General features: G+C 42.6%; 1 protein-coding gene across 1 annotated transcript; it reads left to right on the top strand.

The window, feature by feature from the left end:
* The first annotated feature begins 8592 nt into the window (after positions 1-8592).
* Positions 8593-12279, top strand: LOC143818518 (uncharacterized). Its single transcript, XM_077299802.1, has 3 exons — positions 8593-9566; positions 10662-10978; positions 11797-12279. Exons 1-3 carry the CDS (start codon positions 8609-8611, stop codon positions 11974-11976), a joined length of 1455 nt encoding a protein of 484 aa, XP_077155917.1. The 5' UTR covers positions 8593-8608; the 3' UTR covers positions 11977-12279.
* The last annotated feature ends 10413 nt before the right edge of the window (positions 12280-22692 follow it).

Genomic DNA, 22692 nt, shown 5'->3' with positions numbered 1-22692 from the left:
AACTCGTACCACACGGGCCATCAGTGTGACTTGCGAGAAATATGCAACTGTGTCCTTTGAAAGGCCGACAATTCAGGTGCAGTGTACTGTAAAATCACACTGACAGGTTACAATAGAATAGATATATACACACAGTAAAGGTATATATAAAATCTAAAGAGATACACTACAGACCAAAAGTTTGGACACACCTTCTCATTTAAAGATTTTTATGTATTTTAATGACTATGAAAATTGTACATTCACACTGAAGGAATCAAAACTATGAATTAACACGTGGAATTATATACTTAACAAAAAAGTGTGAAACAAATGAAATTGTCTTATATTCTAGGTTCTTCAAAGTAGCCACCTTTTGCTTTGATGACTGCTTTCAACACTCTTGGCATTCTCTTGATGAGCTGCAAGAGGTAGTCACCGGAAATGGTTTTCACTTCACAGGTGTGCTCTGTCAGGTTTAATAAGTGGGATTTCTTGCCTTATAAATGGGGTTGGGACCATCAGTTGTGTTGTGCAGAAGTCTAGTGGATACACAGCTGATAGTCCTACTGAATAGACTGTTAGCTGCTTTTTTTCTTGCCATAATACAAATTCTAAGTAAAGAAAAACGAGTGGCCATCATTACTTTAAGAAATGAAGGTCAGTCGGTCCGAAAAATTGGGCAAACTTTGAAAGTGTCCCCAAGTGCAGTGGCAAAAAGCACCAAACGCTACTAAGAAACTGGCTCACATGAGGACCGCCCCAGGAAAGGAATACCTAGAGTCACCTCTGCTTCTGAGGTTCAGTTTATCCGAGTCACCAGCCTCAGAAATCGCAGGTTAACAGCAGCTCAGATTAGAGACCAGGTCAATGCCACACAGACTTCTAGCAGCAGGTGCCTCTCTACAACAACTGTTAGGGCTGGTTTCCATTTGCGAGAAACACATCCGTATCTCGCATGTGGAAACCAAGCTGTGGTGCCGGCACTTTGGAGCGGAGCGTGCAGCTCCATGTGTTCCTATGCGGCTGCGCTCTGGAGTGCCGGCGCCCCAGCTTGGTTTCCACATGCGAGATACGGACATGTTTCTCGCAAATGGAAACAAGCCCTTAAGGAGACTTTGTGCAGCAGGCCTTCATGGTAAAATAGCTGCTAGGAAATCACTGCTAAGGACAGGCAACAAGCAGAAGAGACTTGTTTGGGCTAAAGAACACAAGGAATGGACATTAGACCAGTGGAAACCTGTGCTTGGTCTGATGAGTCCAAATTTGAGATCTTTGGTTCCAACCACCGTGTCTTTGTACACAGAAAAGGTGAACGGATGGACTCTACATGCCTGGTTTCCACCGTGAAGCATGGAGGAGGAGGTGTGATGGTGTGGGGGTGCTTTGCTGGTGACACTGTTGGGGATTTATTAAAAATTGAAGGCATACTGAACCAGCATGGCTACCACAGCATCTTGCAGCGACATGCTATACCATCCGGTTTGCTTTTAGTTGGACCATCATTTATTTTTCAACAGGACAATGACCCCAAACACACCTCCAGGCTGTGTAAGGGCTATTTGACCAAGAAGGAGAGTGATGGGGTGCTACGCCAGATGACCTGGCCTCCACAGTCACCAGACCTGAACCCAATCGAGATGGTTTGGGGTGAGCTGGACCGCAGAGTGAAGGCAAAAATTGCCAACAAGTGCTAAGCATCTCTGGGAACTCCTTCAAGATTGTTGGAAGACCATTCCCGGTGACTACCTCTTGAAGCTCATCAATGACTGGGTTCCTTCTGATGCATGACGATGCCAGACTTCATGTGGCTGGAGTGTGTCAGCAGTTCCTGCAAGATGAAGGCATTGATGCTAAGGACTGGCCTGCCCATCCAGTAGCCCTTAATCCTTTCGAGCACATCTTTGACATCATGTCTTGCTCCATCCACCAATGTCACGTTGCACCACAGACTGGCCAGGAGTTGGCGGATGCTTTATTCCAGGTCTGAGAGGACATCCCTCAGGATAACATCCACCGCCTCATTAGAAGAATGCCCAGGCATTGTAGGGAGATCATGCACGCACGCGGAGGCCACACACATTACTGAGCATCATTTCCTTGTCTTGAGACATTTCCGCTGAAGTTGGATCAGCCTATAACTTCATTTTCCACTTTGATTTTGAGCATCATTCCAACTCCAGACCTCCGTGCTATATTAGTTGTGATTTACGTTGTTCTTTTTTAGCTTTTATTGTTCTCAACACATTCCACTATGTAATGAATAAAGATTTACAACTAGAATATTTCATTCAGTGATATCTAGGATGCGGGATTTTAGTGTTCCCTTTATATTTTTGAGCAGTGTATATTAAGGTTTTCAATATTAGTTAGGACTGTCCCAATTAGGTTCACCATGAAGTGGTGGGATTGCTTTTGCAATTTTTTTTAATCAAAAAAACGTGATAACTAAGTACCCTATATTTTCTTGCACTATAGCCGTTTACGTACTACAGGTTATTCAATCATTGTTTCTGTCCCCCCTCCCCCCCATAAAAAGTACAACCACCATATCTATATGCACGTATATACAGCATTCTAGAATGCTGTGTATATATAGTAGGCCAACTGCCTGTATACCCTTACATACAGCATTTTATAAAGCACAACCACTATCTGTATGCCCTTAAGATAGTGGCATATTAGACTTGCCTAGCCCCATCCAATGGGCTTTGCTAGTCTTAATCCGGTGCCTTCTCTTCTATCACCATCCTTCTTTCTTTGAGTCGATGACGCGTCCTATGTCATCCACACGGTGTCTTCCATCGTGCTCCTGTGCAAGCGCACTTCTTTCTGCCCTTTGCAGTACTTTGCTTTGTGCTCGGCAGAGAAGTGTTCCTGCACAGAAGAGTGATGAGGGAGGTTGTGTGGATGATGTAGAACACATCATCCACGGGAAGGACTGCGCCGGATGAAGACCAGCGCCAAACATAACACCGAACCGCCCCGAAGGTGAGTATAAGAAGTTATTTACATTATGCACATTGGCTTAGGGACATGCCATATATACTCGAGTAGAAGCCGACCCGAGTATAAGCCGACCCCCCTAATTTTGCCACAAAAAACTGGGAAAACTTATTGACTCGAGTATAAGCCTAGGGTGGAAAATGCAGCAGCTACCGGTAAATGTCAAAAATAAAAATAGATACCAATAAAAGTAAAATTAATTGAGACAGCAGTAGTTTAAGTGTTTTTGAATATCCATATTGAATCAGGAGCCCCATATAATGCTCCATACAGTTCATGATGGCCCCATAAGATGCTCCATATTAAAATATGCCCCGTATAATGCTGCACAAATGTTAATGGCCCCATGAGATGCTCCATAGAAACTTTTGCCCTGTACAATGCTGCATAAAGGTTGATGGCCCCATAAGATGCTCCATAGATTATGCCCCATGAGATGCTCCACTGATTATGCCCCATGACATGCTCCACTGATTATGCCCCATGACATGCTCCACATATTATGCCCCATAAGATGCTCCACACATTATTCCCCATATACTGTTGCTGCGATTAAAATAAAAAAATCACATACTCACCTCTCTTCGCTCAGGCCCCCGGCACTTGCGATAGTCACCTTCCACATTCCACCGCTGCGCGCTGCTCTGTCTTCCATCCTCTGCACTGACTGTTCAGGCAGAGGGCGGCGCGCACACTAACTATGTCATTGCGCCCTCTGACCTGAACAGCCATAGCCAGAGGACGGAAGACAGAGCGGCGCCCTGCGGTGGAACGGGGAGAGGTGAGTATCGCGCAATGCTCACCTCCCCCATCATACTCACCTGCTCCCGGCGTGGTCCCTGGCAGCTTCTCACTGTCAGATGGTCTCCGGGAGCCAGCAGTGTCTTCCTATGTTCAGCGGTCATGTTCCGCTCATTAAAGTAATGAATATGCATCCATATTCATTACTTTAATGAGCGGAACCACGTGACCGCTGAATACCGGAAGAGCTGCCCGGAGACCATCGGACATGCAGGGACCGCACCAGGAGCAGGTGAGTATGTGACAGCCGCCGCTCCTCCGCCGACAATGACTCGAGTATAAGCCGAGAGGGTCACTTTCTGCCCAAAAAAGTGGGCTGAAAATTTCGGCTTAGGCTACTTTCACACTAGCGTTAACTGCAATACGTCGCAAATGCGTCGTTTTGCCGAAAATACGCATCCAGCAAAAGTTCTTGCTGGATACGTTTTTTCGTCATAGACTAACATTAGCGACGCATTTGCGACGCATTGCCAAACGTCGCGTCCGTTTTGCGACGCTTGGGCGTGTGGTAGCGGACCGTCGGGAGAAAAAAACGTTACATGTAACGTTTTTTGCTCACGACGGTCCGCTTTTTCCGACCGCGCATGCGCGGCCGGAACTCCGCCCCCACCTCCCCGCACTTCCCCGCACCTCACAATGGGGCAGCGGATGCGTTGGAAAAATACATCCGCTGCCCCCGTTGTGCGGCGGAGACCACGCTAGCGTCGGGAACGTCGGCCCGACGCACAGCGACGGGTCTTTCCCGACGCTAGTGTGAAAGTAGCCTTATACTCGAGTATATACGGTACAGCACTCTAGAAGGGTGTGTATAAGGGCATATAGGTGCTGGTGGTACTATATATGGGGAAAACCTGGTGACAGGTTCCCTTTAAGAAACCTATGGAACTAGGTTAAAATTGGCATTTTTTTGGATGGTGAAAAACTTGTAATTTAAATATTGATGGTGGCTGAACATCTGTGATTATTTTTTCATGCCGAATAAGCATACGAGAACAATCGCAGCATATATACCTGACAGGGGCCCACACATTCTGATATTATCAGTAATATATACCTGACAGGAGCCCATACATTCTGATATCATCACTAATATATACCTGACAGGGGCCCATACATTCTGATATCATCACTAATATATACCTGACAGGGGCCCATACATTCTGATACCATCACTGATATATGCCTGACAGGAGCCCATACATTCTGATATCATCACTAATATATACCTGAAAGGGGCCCATACATTCTGATATCATCACTACTGTAATATATACCTCACAGAGGCCCATACATTCTGATATTATCACTAATATACACCTGACAGGAGCCCACACATTCTGATATTATCAGTAATATATACCTGACAGGAGCCCATACATTCTGATATCATCACTAATATATACCTGACAGGGGGCCATACATTCTGATATCATCACTAATATATACCTGACAGGAGCCCGTACATTCTGATACCATCACTGATATATATACCTGATAGGAGCCCATACATTCTGATATCATCACTAATATATACCTGAAAGGGGCCCATACATTCTGATATCATCACTACTGTAATATATACCTCACAGAGGCCCATACATTCTGATATTATCACTAATATACACCTGACAGGAGCCCACACATTCTGATACCGTCACTGATATATATACCTGATAGGAGCCCATACATTCTGATATCATCACTAATATATACCTGACAGGAGCCCGTACAGTCTACAGTATATCTACAATAATATATACCTGACAGGAGCCCGTACAGTCTGTATCTACAATAATATATACCTGACAGGGGCCCATACAGTCTGTATCAACAATAATATAAACCTGACAGGAGCCCATACAGTCTATATCTACAATAATATATACCTGACAGGAGCCTGTACAGTCTGTATCTACAATAATATATACCTGACAGGAGTCCGTACAGTCTATATCTACAGTAATATATACCTGACAGGAGCCCGTACAGTCTGTATCTACAATAATATATACCTGACAGGAGTCCGTACAGCCTATATCTACAATAATATCTACCTGACAGGAGCCCGTACAGTCTATATCTACAATAATATATACCTGACAGGAGCCCGTACAGTCTGTATCTACAATAATATATACCTGACAGGAGTCCATACAGTCTATATCTACAATAATATATACCTGACAGGAGTCCGTACAGTCTGTATCTACAATAATATATACCTGACAGGAGTCCGTACAGTCTATATCTACAATAATATATACCTGACAGGAGTCCGTACAGTCTATATCTACAATAATATATACCTGACAGGAGTCCGTACAGTCTGTATCTACAATAATATATACCTGACAGGAGCCCGTACAGTCTGTATCTACAATAATATATACCTGACAGGAGTCCGTACAGTCTATATCTACAGTAATATATACCTGACAGGAGCCCGTACAGTCTGTATCTACAATAATATATACCTGACAGGAGTCCGTACAGTCTGTATCTACAATAATATATACCTGACAGGAGCCCGTACAGTCTGTATCTACAATAATATATACCTGACAGGAGCCCGTACCGTCTATATCTACAATAATATATACCTGACAGGAGTCCGTACAGTCTGTATCTACAATAATATCTACCTGACAGGAGCCCGTACAGTCTATATCTACAATAATATATACCTGACAGGAGCCCGTACAGTCTGTATCTACAATAATATATACCTGACAGGAGTCCATACAGTCTATATCTACAATAATATATACCTGACAGGAGTCCGTACAGTCTGTATCTACAATAATATATACCTGACAGGAGTCCGTACAGTCTATATCTACAATAATATATACCTGACAGGAGCCCATACAGTCTATATCTACAATAATATATACCTGACAGGAGCCTGTACAGTCTATATCTACAATAATATATACCTGACAGGAGCCCATACAGTCTGTATCTACAATAATATATACCTGACAGGAGTCCATACAGTCTATATCTACAATAATATATACCTGACAGGAGTCCGTACAGTCTATATCTACAATAATATATACCTGACAGGAGTCCGTACAGTCTATATCTACAATAATATATACCTGACAGGAGTCCGTACAGTCTGTATCTACAATAATATATACAGTACCTGACAGGAGTCCATACAGTCTATATCTACAATAATATATACCTGACAGGAGTCCGTACAGTCTATATCTACAATAATATATACCTGACAGGAGTCCGTACAGTCTATATCTACAATAATATATACCTGACAGGAGTCCGTACAGTCTGTATCTACAATAATATATACAGTACCTGACAGGAGTCCATACAGTCTATATCTACAATAATATATACCTGACAGGAGTCCGTACAGTCTATATCTACAATAATATATACCTGACAGGAGTCCGTACAGTCTGTATCTACAATAATATATACCTGACAGGAGCCCGTACAGTCTGTATCTACAATAATATATACCTGACAGGAGTCCGTACAGTCTATATCTACAGTAATATATACCTGACAGGAGCCCGTACAGTCTGTATCTACAATAATATATACCTGACAGGAGTCCGTACAGTCTGTATCTACAATAATATATACCTGACAGGAGCCCGTACAGTCTGTATCTACAATAATATATACCTGACAGGAGCCCGTACCGTCTATATCTACAATAATATATACCTGACAGGAGTCCGTACAGTCTGTATCTACAATAATATCTACCTGACAGGAGCCCGTACAGTCTATATCTACAATAATATATACCTGACAGGAGCCCGTACAGTCTGTATCTACAATAATATATACCTGACAGGAGTCCATACAGTCTATATCTACAATAATATATACCTGACAGGAGTCCGTACAGTCTGTATCTACAATAATATATACCTGACAGGAGTCCGTACAGTCTATATCTACAATAATATATACCTGACAGGAGCCCATACAGTCTATATCTACAATAATATATACCTGACAGGAGTCCGTACAGTCTATATCTACAATAATATATACCTGACAGGAGTCCGTACAGTCTGTATCTACAATAATATATACCTGACAGGAGCCCGTACAGTCTATATCTACAATAATATATACCTGACAGGAGTCCGTACAGTCTATATCTACAATAATATATACCTGACAGGAGTCCGTACAGTCTGTATCTACAATAATATATACAGTACCTGACAGGAGTCCATACAGTCTATATCTACAATAATATATACCTGACAGGAGTCCGTACAGTCTATATCTACAATAATATATACCTGACAGGAGTCCGTACAGTCTATATCTACAATAATATATACCTGACAGGAGTCCGTACAGTCTGTATCTACAATAATATATACAGTACCTGACAGGAGTCCATACAGTCTATATCTACAATAATATATACCTGACAGGAGTCCGTACAGTCTATATCTACAATAATATATACCTGACAGGAGTCCGTACAGTCTATATCTACAATAATATATACCTGACAGGAGTCCGTACAGTCTGTATCTACAATAATATATACAGTACCTGACAGGAGTCCATACAGTCTATATCTACAATAATATATACCTGACAGGAGTCCGTACAGTCTATATCTACAATAATATATACCTGACAGGAGCCCGTACAGTCTATATCTACAATAATATATACCTGACAGGAGTCCGTACAGTCTATATCTACAATAATATATACCTTTTCACCCTTTGGAGGGAATTGTTACTTTGTCATATTGAGCAAACTTTGTGTGAATATACCAATTATTTGCTGTTGTTTAAACAGAGCTCATATAATGGATCTCAGAGCCAAGGAAAGCTCTTGGCAGGCGAAAGCAACTAACATGTTCAAGAAGGGTGTAGGTCCTATATCTACTTCCGCACCCTATAACCAACAAGAAAATGTGAAAAAATACAAAAATGCGGTGCACAAAAAAATCAAAATATGGTGGACCAAGACCACCCTGGAAAATTATATTTCACAAAAAATTATTCCCAGAGGTTTAAGAATACATCTTTTCCCCACATTTGCCCTGGAAGATGAGTCCCTTAAGGAAAGATGGATTAAGGCAGCGAATACATGCTCTTTTGAATTCATGAGTATTATAATTGAAAATAACATTGCTACCATCAAAAATATTGAGGGGGAGATTGATTCACTACAGAAGACACTGCAGCAGGACCTGAGTGTAGACATGTTTCAGGAAATGATCGGTAAACTGGACAAAGAGATAGAAAAATGGGAAGGAGTCATATCCCAGAATAAGCAGAAAAAATATGAGAGAGATGTGGCTGATTTTGAAACCAATAAAATATACAAATGGCAAACCAGTAAAACCTTTGGTCGGAAGAATATATCTAGAAGTTCATCCATCACCTCCAACTCTTCTATAAGTGAAGGAGGGGAAGCAACTTACAATGGATTTAATGGACCTAGAACCCGTCAGTTTACCAAAAAGGGACCCACACAGGGAAACCATAACCAAAAGGGTGACTCTGTCAAGGTAATCAATCTCTCGACACATATACTAACTGAAGCCCAAGAAAGAGTCTTACAAAAGGGTTTAAATTTCTCTCCATCTTCCAACTTAGACACGTTCACAACCATAAAGGACCTCCACTTATTTGCGAGAAAGCTTATTTTAAAAAAACAACATCATAGAGAGAATCCAGGGGAGGTTGAAAAAGAGGATGATGAACAAGAAGCCTTGGAGGCACTGGTGTCTCTCTTAGAGGAGAATACTCCAAACTCAAGTAAGTTTCCGATGAGTCTGATTAGTAAATCAAACAAATTTCCATCACTCACACTAGTTCCAGCTGTAGACATGTTTACAAAGATGGTTACTAATGATATTGAGGAGATGAAATCCGGACCCAGAAGATTTGGTGGTGACAATCTCACTAAGGAGGAGAGAGCAGCCTTGAGGGAGTTAAGAGGTTGGGATGACGTTGTCTTCAAGGTAGCGGATAAAGGAGGTAATGTAGTAATATGGCCTAACCAAATGTATGAGGCCCAAGCGGCAAAACTGCTACTCAACACCAATGAATACAAATTACTTACATATAACCCCATGGCAAAATATAAGGAAGAGTTGATTAGCATCCTCACCGCTGCCGTTGAGGACAGCGTCATCCCCAAAAAACTCCTTGATACCTATGCTAAAATACACCCCAGATTGGCAACCTTCTATTTGGTACCGAAGGTCCATAAAAATTTGGCGGACCCACCAGGCCGCCCCATAGTGGCTGCCAACGAGGGGTTATGTGAAATAGCTTGCAATATAGTTGAATACTACCTCAAACCTCTAGTGACACAACTACCCTCATACATAAAGGACACCACCGCTGCGCTGGGACACCTAGAAAATGTACAACTTACTGACGACATGATCTTAGTCATGGCTGACGTGGAAGCCCTATATTCAAGTATTAGGCATAGAGATGGCCTACAGGCGGTGGAGAAATACCTAATGCAAAGTAACATTGAGAGAGACACATCAGTATTCATTTTAAAACTTTTGAAATTTATCCTGACCCACAATGCCTTTATGTTCGCAGGGAAGGTCTATTTACAATTACAGGGCACTGCGATGGGGGCCTCTTGTGCCCCCTCATATGCCAATCTATTTATGGGCGCTTGGGAGTGGTCCATATTCCAAGAGAGTGAGGTCGAGGGCATGGAGCGAATCCATAATTGGATTCGCTTCATTGATGACATTATGTTCATCTGGGAGGGTCCAGTAGACGAAATTGAAGCCTTGATGAGTAGAATAAACGAAAACAATAGAAACATCAGGCTAACATACAAGTTCGGACGAAAAATTGATTTTTTGGATCTTTGCATTACAGCATTACCTGATGGCCAGCTATCCACTACAGTATTTCGCAAACCCACGGCGACAAATTCTTTGCTACTTGCGTCATCATTACATCCTAAATCCACAACTAATAGTATACCGTTTGGCCAATATCTCCGGATAAGGAAAATCTGCTCAGAGGATGAACAATTTGAAATTCAAGCAAAATTATTGAGAAACAGATTTCAAAACAGAGGATACAATCGACGAGTTATACAGAAAGGATACTGGAGGGCAAAAAATACTCCGAGACAACAACTCCTACATAAAAATCAAGTGACTCCAGAAAAAAAGACACAGGATAATCAGGTAAGGTTTATTACCAACTATAGCAACGAATGGCAGAATCTTCGTGAGATAATACAAAAACACTGGAAGATTCTATTCACGGATCCAACTCTCAAAAAGATTCTGCCCGAACGACCTTCCCTTGTAGCAAAGAGAGCCCCAAGCTTACGGGACATCTTAGTACATAGTGCGTATGATCCCAAGAAAACAACTAAAACTAGTAGGGACACAATGGGGAAGGGGGGATTTTTTCCGTGTGGCATATGCAAGGGCTGTGCCAATATGAGAAAAAGCACAACGTTTAAGAACCATGACAATTCTAGGATTTTTAACATTCGGCCACATATTACATGTTCGTCCAAAGGCATTATTTATCAGGCCGAGTGCCCATGTGGAAAATCATATATCGGGATGACAAGCCGCGAACTTAAGATTAGAGTGCGTGAACATTGCCTAGACATAGATAAGGCAAAAACAGCTACAGATGATGCCACTCTGAAAACCCTCCCCAAACACTTTAAGCACTACCATCAATGTAATTCTAGATCACTTATAGTTACCGGCATAGACATGCTGGACTTAGGACCCAGGGGTGGAGACGTGGGCAAAAGACTGGCTAAAATAGAATGCCAGTGGATATATCGACTGGGAACCTTGGCACCCCAAGGCCTAAACGAGAGTTTTGGCTTTGGCGCATTTTTGTAGGGTACACAGGAAGTAGAGGGGAGCAGGGGGTAATAACTTTCAGCAATCATAGGGGAGTGATTGGGATTTTATAGTATATAGTAGGACTGTTTGTTGGTCTTTTATTTATTTTATTTATATCTGTCTTACTACAGTTTACCATCTGTATTATTAAGATCTGGGTGAAAAATTATTACCTTAAGCCGTGGTGGAGGCCGGATGGATGGGAGAACTTCGGGAAGGACTCTGTAAAGGACAAGAATAGTGAAGAAATCAACAACATAGTGGGACCCGTAAAAGACTTTCAAACATGCAGTCTACATCTAATCCATTAAATATAGCTTTGAATGAATTTATTATGCCTTTATCAGATTACAGTATATCCATGTTTGAATTAAGATGTATTCTAACACTAAAATTACATACTGTTGACTATGTAGGTCCCCCATATTTCAACACAGTTTTGGCCCCATGCATACTAATATCATTGGTATTTATACTTACTTTTATAGCAGAGTTTTAAGTATTAACAATTATTTATTTATGTCTAATTTGGTGTATATGGTGGTGAATTTTGTACCACTAAATTCCCGGGAAGAGATTACTTCTCTTAGACAGGCACCAGGACTTTTAGCACTTTAAGGCACTTAAGCACTTTCAAATATAATATAATTTGCATCTATGATAATCATTTTTAATAATAAGTACTTAGATTTTTATATTGTTACTAATAATATTTTTGTAGTGACACATCCAGTAAGGATGTGTGGTAGATTTCAACACTTATGTCACTCTTTACAGGACACAGTAGCACCAACAGCACACTTTGAGGTTCTTATTTTTATTTTTAATTTTCATTTATTCTTCTCACATATTTCTTCATTATTATTTTAATACAGTAGTCAGTTAGGCCAATACTCATCTATATATATATATACCGATGTACTAAACTTATGTAAATTTCCCTTATAGATATGCACGGGGCATTTTACTTAATTCTTCACCACTATATTTACTATGCTTATTTTGATTTGATTTTTCTTTGTAACTTTTTTTCTCCTTCCTTGCCTTCTCTGTCTTTTCCTAGTATCGCTTCAGGGTGTGCGCATGAATGGATTGCGGGCCGGAGGGGAGGACAGCTAGCGGACGATTGGGGAAAGGGGCAGTGAGGTCGTACTTACGAACGACCAATTGCTCACAACCCCGTGACCGCGACCTGACTCCCCATTGAATGCCGACTTTCGGTAATCTGAGCATGCGCCTGGAGACCCAGCAGTGATATTGCTCCGTACAAAGTCTCGGAGAGGAAGCCTTAGCGAGCAGTTTCCGGGCTTCGTACAGGGGGCGGTATGTATCTAATGACGTAATATAGGCACGATTTGTCCGGCACACGTTATAGACTAGGAAGACAGTCTTCAGACGCAGGGCCGTTCCATCCCCACCCGGCTGGGGGTAATTATCCATTATAATTGTCCAATAAACGATGGGGCCTTACATATTTATACCGGCTAAACCCCCTGCCCTGACATGCCTCCAGAAGAAGCGAACGCGAAACGTGGGGGCAGAGGGACGCCGAGGACTTTGCATTAGGCTCATAAGGTAATATACCTCCTGCATTGCATTCCATATAGAGTGTTTAATATTTAGGAAGTCTGGTTTCATGACAGTCATTTAGTACATATGTTTTCCCTACTAGGGGGGTCTGTTTAACCTGGGCTTCCTATAATGTGGCAGTGGAATGAATACATTTACTAGCAAATAGCCTATATCTGTTTTTATGCATTTTCCTCTGGCAGATAGTCCCTCTAATGGATTTACACCGTTTTCAACATGTAGTAATTCTATTTTATATTTTTATATCATTATGCTCTAATAAAATTGGTTGTTTTAAAATCAGTACCAGAGTGGAGATCGATTTACTCTATAGATCACGCTTTATGTGTAGGTAATAATATATACCTGACAGGAGCCCATACATTCTATATCTACAATAATATATACCTGACAGGAGTCTGTACAGTCTATATCTACAATAATATATACCTGACAGGAGCCCGTACAGTCTATATCTACAATAATATATACCTGACAGGAGCCTGTACAGTCTGTATCTACAATAATATATACCTGACAGGAGCCCATACATTCTAGTGTCATGTATAGGCAGCAGTCAGGGCCAGGCAGCAACCTATAAAGTCTGCTATCTTCAAGAATATATACCTGGAAGGAGCCCATACAGTCTAGCATCTTCAGTAGTGAGCCGGCTAGAGTGCATGGGCTGCAGTCAGGCACCTGGAAGGAGCCCATACAGTCTAGCATCTTCAGTAGTGAGCCGGCTAGAGTGCATGGGCTGCAGTCAGGCACCTGGAAGGAGCCCATACAGTCTAGCATCTTCAGTAGTGAGCCGGCTAGAGTGTATGGGCTGCAGTCAGGACCTGGAAGGAGCCCATACACTCTAGGCTCAACCCTGATGAATCAGAAGGTGCCGGACTATCAGACTGTGTGTCCTAGGATGACTGCACTGCTGATGCAGAGAAAGAATCTCTTCAGGGATCTGACCTCATAGTCATCAGTCACACCTGATGAAGCATCTGCCCTACATCTAGGGGCCCTCACCCCCGCGGGCATAGGAGAGGTGGCGCTGATGGTCTGCTCCCTGACACCCTAAGGGCACACAGTCAGTAATTTCTGCGGGTCTGACACTGTGTATTTATGCAGCGGCCAGATGTTACAGCATAGGTGATGGGATTTCTGGAAATCCCATGTCCACTATACGTCCACAGACGCCCGCGGATCACCCACGGAGACTGACAGGCTGGCACGTCTCTCCATACCGCAGAAATTACGTATATAGAATGTACTGGACGCAGTGAATCCGCACGGTTCAGTGATCACATGCGGATTCACCTGTGTTCAATAGAAGGCAGTGCTCTGGACGTATCATATATGTTCGCTGCCTCCAAAGCGCTTCTAGTTGCGGATCGTGGGCACCTAAGGGGTTAAATGTATTTTATATTCATGCATGCTGTTAAGGGTAACAACCACTGGGGCATCAGTCTAGCCTACACAGGGTTAACTAATGGCCCAGTTTGGGGAGTGGGGACTGAGAGTGCCGAGTTCAGGAAGTGACAGTTCAGAGTGCAGGACAGTAGTGTGAAGTGACAGCAGCAGTCTCATGCATTGGGCTGCTGGGGACAACGTAGGCCTAATGGGGCAGTGGATTGACAAAAATACCCTTCTGTGACACACTCAGCCTGTGAAGCTACAGGGAAAGATGGACTCAGACTCTATGAGGCGGGAGCTGATTCAATCCAGGTGCACTGCTAGTGGTGAAGTCTTCCGAGTGCTAGTGAAGATATCAAGAGGGACACCCAACCCATACCGAGAACCAGGGCTGAAGCTGAGTCCGGTAGCTGTGGGAAAGACGACAACCCATTGTGCCTTATCCTATATGCCTGCTTGTAAAGACGGCCAATTGTCAAGTAAAAGTGTTCCCTAAACTGATTGCTGCCAAGGTTCCAGAAGAGGAAAAATTGGGGCCAATTCCTTTTTTTTCATTGGAATAATGTTTCTCACATGCCAACAGTTTCCAGAACAGTATGCTCCTCTCCATGTATCTTCTGAGAAAGGACGACTCCTGTGACAACACAGCATTTTATCTTAATTAGCAAGAAGTCTATTTTCAGCAAGCCAGGAAGGAAAGACTGTTATCTATATGTTGACTTTTGAATTTATGTATTTCTTTCTGATTAGTCAAGAAAACAGACTGTAAGCCTGTAATATTGACTTGTAAAATGACAATTTGTTGTAACATATTGTGCTCTTATCCTGGATGACTAGTGATACAGGGTTATGGAACAATGATATTTGCTGATATGTTGATTACATATTGTCCAGGCCAGCCAGTTTGTTGACTTGCAAAATGGAGGATGAAAAACTATGCAAATAGATTACATAATCAAACAATGCGAGTAGGTTTTATGACCATTCTTCCCCTTTACCTGTGAATTTTGGATTGAAGGACACTTGTTAACTATAAAAAGAGGTTATATGCCTCTGTAACATGAGACAGAGATTCAAATATCCAAAAGAACCAGAGACTATCTACAGGACAGCAGCCAAGACATCATGGCTTCATGACAAGGGACTCATAGTTGTCATTCTACAGGATGTCAGCTTAGGGGACCACAGTCCCGGATGGAAGAATAAAGATCATCTCCATTGACAATCACTGAACCATGGGTACATTTGGGGTAGACAAGATTTTGACCCACAGGTCGCCTGAGCCCCATGGATACATTTGTGGGGACAGGATTAGGATCCGCCGGTCACCTGGCTCCATGGAGATGTTCGAAGAAGCCAGGTTATGACCCTTTGGTCAACTGGCCTTGTACCTCAATGGACTGTCATCTTCCTAAGCTTGTCAATACCTTCTCTCTGTACATGTCACAAGTGGGGGTAGTTGGCCCTAAAAGCTCTCATGTCACAGCTGCTCTTATCCTGGCGAGTCAGTGAAAGGGTGAGACTCTGTAATGTGCACCATCTTGGGTATTTTGCTGGGACTGTTCTATGTCTTATCTACTTGTTTTGTGGTTCAATAAACTATTGACACCCTGTTTTTCCCCTCACCCTGTGTTGTCCGAGTAACGTTACACCCACGGTAAAAGAAGAGCGAGCGTTCGGTGGGATGATCCCTGGTCAATGTGCTTTTGGCTAGCGGACTAGAGCACCCACTGACCCCCATGTATCCAAAGCTCCTAATTCAACTTCTTAGGTGTCTGTTTGGAGTACAAATTCCTTTTTAAAGTCGGGGGCAATCAGGACTGGCCGCTTACACAGAGCCATTTTCGGTGAAAGGCTGCCTCCGACATCCATTTGGCCATGACTGATTTTGTTCCCTTAAGGTCAGTCAGGGGTGCCGCCACCATGGCAAAGTTTTTAATGAACCTCTTGTAGTATCCCACGATTCGCAGAAAGGCCCTAACTTGTTTTTTTTAGATTGGTTTCAGACAGTTCTGGATTACGTCCACTTTATTGATCTGTGGTTTGATTTTGCATCTACCTACTACATATACAAGGTATTTGGCATCTTCTTTCCCTATGGCACTTTTTTTTTCTTTTTAGAGAACCTCGTCTACCTCAGAGCATCAAACACTGCCTAGACCTTTCTCAGATGACTTCCCCAATCTGAGATGAAGATTACGATATCGTACAGGTATGCTGCAGCTTAATTCATATTTTCACAGCATAGACAATTGCCTTCAGATGACCCCAAAGATAAAAGTCTATGGGGGTCAGATTGGGAGACCTAGGTGGCCATTCAATTGGCCCACGACGACAATCTACTTTCCAGGAAACTGTTCATGTGCAAATGCTCGGACCTGACACCCAGAATGTGGTGGCGCTCCATCTTGGGTGTCAGGTCCGAGGATTCCTACATGAACAGTTTCCTGGAAAGTGGAGTGGTCATCGTGGGCCAGTTGAATGGCCACCAAGGTCTCCCGATCTGACCCCCTTAGACTTTTATCTTTGGGGTCATCTGAAGGCAATTGTCTATACTGTGAAGATATGAGATGCGCAGCATCTGAAACAACTTACTGGAAGCCTGTGCTAGCATTTCTTCTGTGGTGTTGCTATGGGTGTGTCAAGAGTGGGAGAAGAGGGTTGCATTGACAATCCATCACAATGGGCAGCAATTTAAACACATTTTATAAGTAGTCATAAACTTGTAAATAACTCATGAAAGAATAAATCTATGTTAAAACCAAGCGCACCATTGTATTTCTTGTGAAATTCTCAATAAGTTTGATGTGTCACATGACCCTCTTCATATTGGAAAAAATAAAGTTGGATCCAAAATGGCCAACTTCAAAATGGCTGCCAAGGTCACCACCCATCTTGAAAAGTTTTCCCCCTCCCATATACTAATGTGCCACAAACAGGAAGTTGATATCACCAAACATTCCCATTTTATTTAGGTGTATCCATATAAATAGCCCACCCTGTATATAATATTCATTATGTAAACTACACTGTGTTCCAAATTATTATGCAAATTGGATTTAAGTGTCATAAAGATTTAATTGTTTTGTTTTTCAAATAAACTCGTGGATGGTATTGTGTCTCAGGGCTCAATGGATCACTGAAATCAATCTTAAACACGTGATAATTGGTTTTCCAGGTGATTCTAATGAAAGGAAAACTACTTAAAAATGATGTTCCACATTATTAAGCAGGTCACAGTTTTCAAGTAACAAGGGAAAGAAAAAGGATCTCTCTGCTGCTGAAAAGCATCAAATAGTGCAATGCCTTGGTGAAGGGATGAAAACATTAGACATTTTCCAAAAACATAAGCATGATCATCGTACTGTTAAGAGATTTGTGGCTGTATCTGAGCACAAATGTGTTTGTGCTGATAAAGGCATAATGAGGAAGATTTCTGCAAGGCAAGTTCATCGGATTAAGAGAGCAGCTGCTAAAAAGCCATTACAAAGCAGCAAACAGATATTTGAAGCTGCTGGTGCCTCTGGAGTCCCTCGAACCTCAAGGTGTAGGCTCCTTCAAAGGCTTGCTGTGGTGCATAAACCTACTATTTGGCCACCCTTAAACAGTGTTCACAAGCAAAAATGGTTGTATTGGGCCCACACATACATGAAGACTAATTTCCAAACAGTCTTGTTTACTGATGAGTGTCGAGCAATCCTGGATGGTCCAGATGGATGGAGTAGTGGATGGTTGGTGGATGGCCACAATGTCCCAACAAGGCTGCAACGTCAGCGAGGAGGTGGAGGAGTCATGTTTTGGGCCAGAATCATGGGAAACAGCTGGTAAGGCCCTTTAAGGTTCCTGAAGGTGTGAAAATGACCTCTGCAAAGTATATAGAGTTTCTGACTGACAACTTTCTTCTATGGTCTAAAAAGCAGAAACGTGCCTTCAGGAGCAAAATCATCTTCATGCTGACAATGCCCCATCTCATGCTGCAAAGAATACCTCTGAGTCATTGGCTGCTATGGGCATAAAAGGAGATAAACTCATGGTGTGGCCACCATCTTCCCCTGACCTCAACCCTATAGAGAACCTTTAGAGGATCATCAAGCAAAAGATCTATGAGGGTGGGAGGCAGTTCACATCCAAACAGCAGCTCTGGGAGGCTATTCCAACTTCATGCAAAGAAATACAAGCAGAAACTCTCCAAAAACTCACAAGTTCAATGGATACAAGAATTGTGAAGGTGACATCAAAGAAGGGTCCTATGTTAACATGTAACTTGGCCTGTTAGGATGTTTTGGCGTTAAATAGCTTTTTTGTTCAGTGAATGTGACCTCCTCATACTGCAAATTCCACAAATGAGCATTTTCAGTTCTTTAAAACATATCAAATGTTTAGAAATTCTACTGTGGATAATAATTTGGAACAGTGCATTTTGGGTTTTTATTCATTTTGGAGATTATACTGTTATCATTGGGAGGTTTCTTCAATAAAATTCGATGTATAATCTAACGGGTGATGACTTTTATTAGACTGACTGTCATTTGCACCGACCATTTAGGAAAATCTGATAAAAATGTAATTTGCATAATAATTTGGAACATAGTGTAGAGGGCAGGTCACTAAGGGATCAGGGACCTGTCAGAAGCCATGCCGGTGAATACCTAAGCAGAGCACCACATGAAGACCCCCCACAGGCCGCCCCGGAACACGATCATATTATTAACTCAAAACTGAAAATAATGATTAAACAACCACAAGACGGATTTCATCAACCAAGGCATCATTTTAATCAGTATAACGGCGCCAACCTGACACTGTAGGTTACTGAGTACAGTCCTGCTGATAGGTTCCCTTTAATAGCCACCTTACAGTTCCTAGTACACTTGTTCCCGACTATCAGGTCATCTATGTGATGATTTTTTAAAAATCGTTCTCGGCAGCACACCGTCCTGTGTAAACAGATGTGCTGTTTTGAACAATGGCAGCCTATGCTCACAGAGCTATCGTTTGAGTGTAACCGGGCAGTGTAAACAGGTAATGAAACAACTGCTGATTAGCCGGCATCTAGTCAACATTCCAAAAATTGTAATATCCTGTTGTCTGGCTGCTCACTCAGGACCACTGCTCACTCAGGACCACTGCTTACTCAGGACCACTGCTCACTGTTCTCCTAGCAACCAGAACGCCAGTCAAAGCGGAAAATGGCCAGCCCACATCCAGTTGGCAGTTGTCCAACAGCGGCGGATCATATGTGCAAGCCCAGCATTTTATCTTCTGATCAAACAAAAACATGGCCATGCCCACAGAGAAGTTCTGTGTTATCTGAAGAGAAAATTTGCATTTTTATTACCAGGGGTCATACCTTTAGAAGGAAGGGCCACAGACGAAAAAGAAAAACCTGTTCCAGAGTCAGTGGAGCAGCGCCAAGTGGAGGAGGTGAATGACCTTTTTAAATAAAGATCAGCTAAATCCACACATGTTGCCATATTGGACCCTTTTGTGCATTTCTTGGGTAATTTAAGCACCAACTAAACTGCTTCTCCAAAAAGGTGTACCAAAGACGGAGACCCATGATCTGATTTGAAGCCATATGCTCTTAGATGGTTATAATACGTCAGAAGATAAACCTATAAAGATGTACACTGTGTGCAAAATTATTAGGCAAGTGAGGATTTTGACCATATCAGAATTTTTGGGATATTTTTCAACTCCAAGCTGTATAACCTGAATGCTTATTGGATGAAGGACAACAGGTGTAAATGAAGGGGACGTGGGCTAGGAATACAACATCCTTCATCAAAGTGTGCAGAATTATTAGGCCACTTCTTTTCCTCAGGTAAAATGGGCCAAAAATATGTAAATTTAACTGACTCTGAAGAGTACAAAAAATTTTAAGTTTTACAGAGGGATGCAGAACTCTTGAAATTGCTAATGTATTGGGACATGATCACAGAATCGACAAAAGTTTGCTTCAAATAGTCAACAAGGTCGCAAAAAAAGCCACACATTAACTGCTAAAGATTTGAGAAGAATCAAATGTGAATTGACCAGGAAGGCATTATCATCCAGTGCTGTCATATTCCTGATCTGCAGTCTCCCTAGAGCGCCAAGATGTACAAGGTGTTCAGTGCTCAGAGACATGGCTGTGGTAAGGGAGGCTAAAACCCGACAACAAGAGACACAACTTGAAGTATTAAGACTGGACCAATAATTATCTGAAGACAGATTTTTCAAAGGTTTTAAGGACTGATAAGATGAGATTGAATCTTGACGGAACAGATGAATGGGCCCGTGCCTGAATCAGTAACGAGCATGGACCTCCACTTTGATTCAGACGCCAGTGAGTCGCCCGCAGGGCAGTGGGGTACTCAGTACCGGGTCCGGTCGCAAGGGAGATGTCACGGTGGCTGCGACCCGGTCCGTGGCCCTGGGCCTCAACGTTAAAGGCAAAAATATTCAAAGTTTGTCATGACGCCACCTGTATAGTTCGGTCAGTAGTTGGACCGACGCTGCATTAAAGGGGTCCCCTGGGGTTGTTGCGGCAGCACAGATGTTACACTTCCCACATCCCTAGGGGTCCTATGGTGTAGGGTGTAGATGGTGTAGCCAGTAAATAAAAAGAGGAGATAAGTTGTAAGTCTTTACTTGGTTTACTATGGGTGACAGCCAGGCCACAGTCCAGGGCACCGGCAACAGGTGAATTGGGAGTCCAGGCAGTCCAGAGACAAGCAAAATCCCCTTGGCAGGTCAGGTAGAAGCCTTCCACTCTGTGCTTGCTGTAGCTGAGGTCCCTGCTGCCACTAAGTGTTCCCAGCAAAGTCCTAATCCGTCCCCCTGTCCTGGGACAGGTACCTGTATGGTGGGCAGCTTGAGCCGTGCTTACTGGGGTCTTTTCACGGAGACTCCAGGCTCCAAGGTGCTGCTGTACCACAGGTGAATATGGGCAAAGTCCATGTAATCCTCTGCCCTCCGGTATTGCTCTGTGTCTTATAGTTCCATGAAAGCCTCAGGCTCCCGGTACCCGGTTTCTGCGTACTGACTCCGTGAAGGCCTTCTATTAGCCTCCTGGAGTCCTATATCTCCACTGTGCTCCATCCCTGTCTGTCCTCGCTCACAGTCTGTCTGTACAGACTAACCTGATTCCGCCTCCAAACCAGGATCTTTATCCAGGAAAGCTACCCTAAAACAGGGCTCTGAGCTCCCTCTCCTGGCCTGGATTTGGAAGGTCTTGTGTGTGTGTGATAACCTGCCAAAGGGAATCTCACTTGTCTCCAGGCATAGCACTACCCTCCCCGTGAGGAAGGCAGCACTACTGTGGTTCCTTATTAAGGAAGAGATAGTTGGACCTTTTCAGGTTGAAGATGGACTCAAAATCAACTCCCTCACTGTCGGGACCACACTCAGTCGGAGCAGCCTTTGGAAGTGGGGAATCACCAGAAATAATACACAAGACACGTCTCGTATAGTATATCACTGGGAAGCCTCTGAAAGCACGCCTGCCTTCAAGGTGCTATCCCCTCTTTATATAGTTGGACAGGTAGTTTCAGTGGTTATACAAGTTTTGCTTGTTTAAACAAAGAGAGAAAAGAGAAGACAAAAGAAAACAGTTTCGGCTATGTGATAGTTTCACAACAAACAAAACAGTACAGTTTCGCCTAAGTGGCAGTTTCACAAACAAAAAATAGGATTTCACACTATGGCTAAAATGTCCTTGAATGGACAGGTCAATATTGATCACAAATTCTTTTTGGTTCATTGAGGTAACCATTTTTGTTCCGCTCTTCACAATCCCCCCTTTGACATATTCCATTCAAAACCTTGTCATATAGACGATTATTTTAGTCATTCTTTTTGTGATAAAAAAAAACAGAAAAAAAAAAAAAAACTTTATATTCTCGCATCCATTACACAAAATTTATTTGTGCATACCGAGATACCCTTGAATACAACCCTGAATAATTACAATAACTATAACTGTATGTATTAGGCTTTGCATAATCCCGGTAACCCACCCACCGATCCCCCTGAACCAACTGGCCGGGTTAAGAAAAGAAAAGGTA

The sequence above is a fragment of the Ranitomeya variabilis genome, chromosome 3 (assembly GCF_051348905.1).
Source record: "Ranitomeya variabilis isolate aRanVar5 chromosome 3, aRanVar5.hap1, whole genome shotgun sequence".
Classification (NCBI taxonomy): Eukaryota; Metazoa; Chordata; class Amphibia; order Anura; family Dendrobatidae; genus Ranitomeya; species Ranitomeya variabilis.
The sequence above is the reverse complement of the archived record's forward strand: the minus strand, read 5'-3'. Positions and strand labels throughout refer to the sequence as shown.

Bases quoted from the DNA above. Each gene is read 5' to 3' on its own strand.
- LOC143818518 (XM_077299802.1), top strand. From the start codon at position 8,609: ATGGATCTCAGAGCCAAGGAAAGCTCTTGGCAGGCGAAAGCAACTAAC. The intron at 9,567-10,661 runs GTAAGTTTCCGA...TTTGCATTACAG, and splicing joins GGAGAATACTCCAAACTCAA to CATTACCTGATGGCCAGCTA. The intron at 10,979-11,796 runs GTAAGGTTTATT...GTCTTACTACAG, and splicing joins AAAAGACACAGGATAATCAG to TTTACCATCTGTATTATTAA.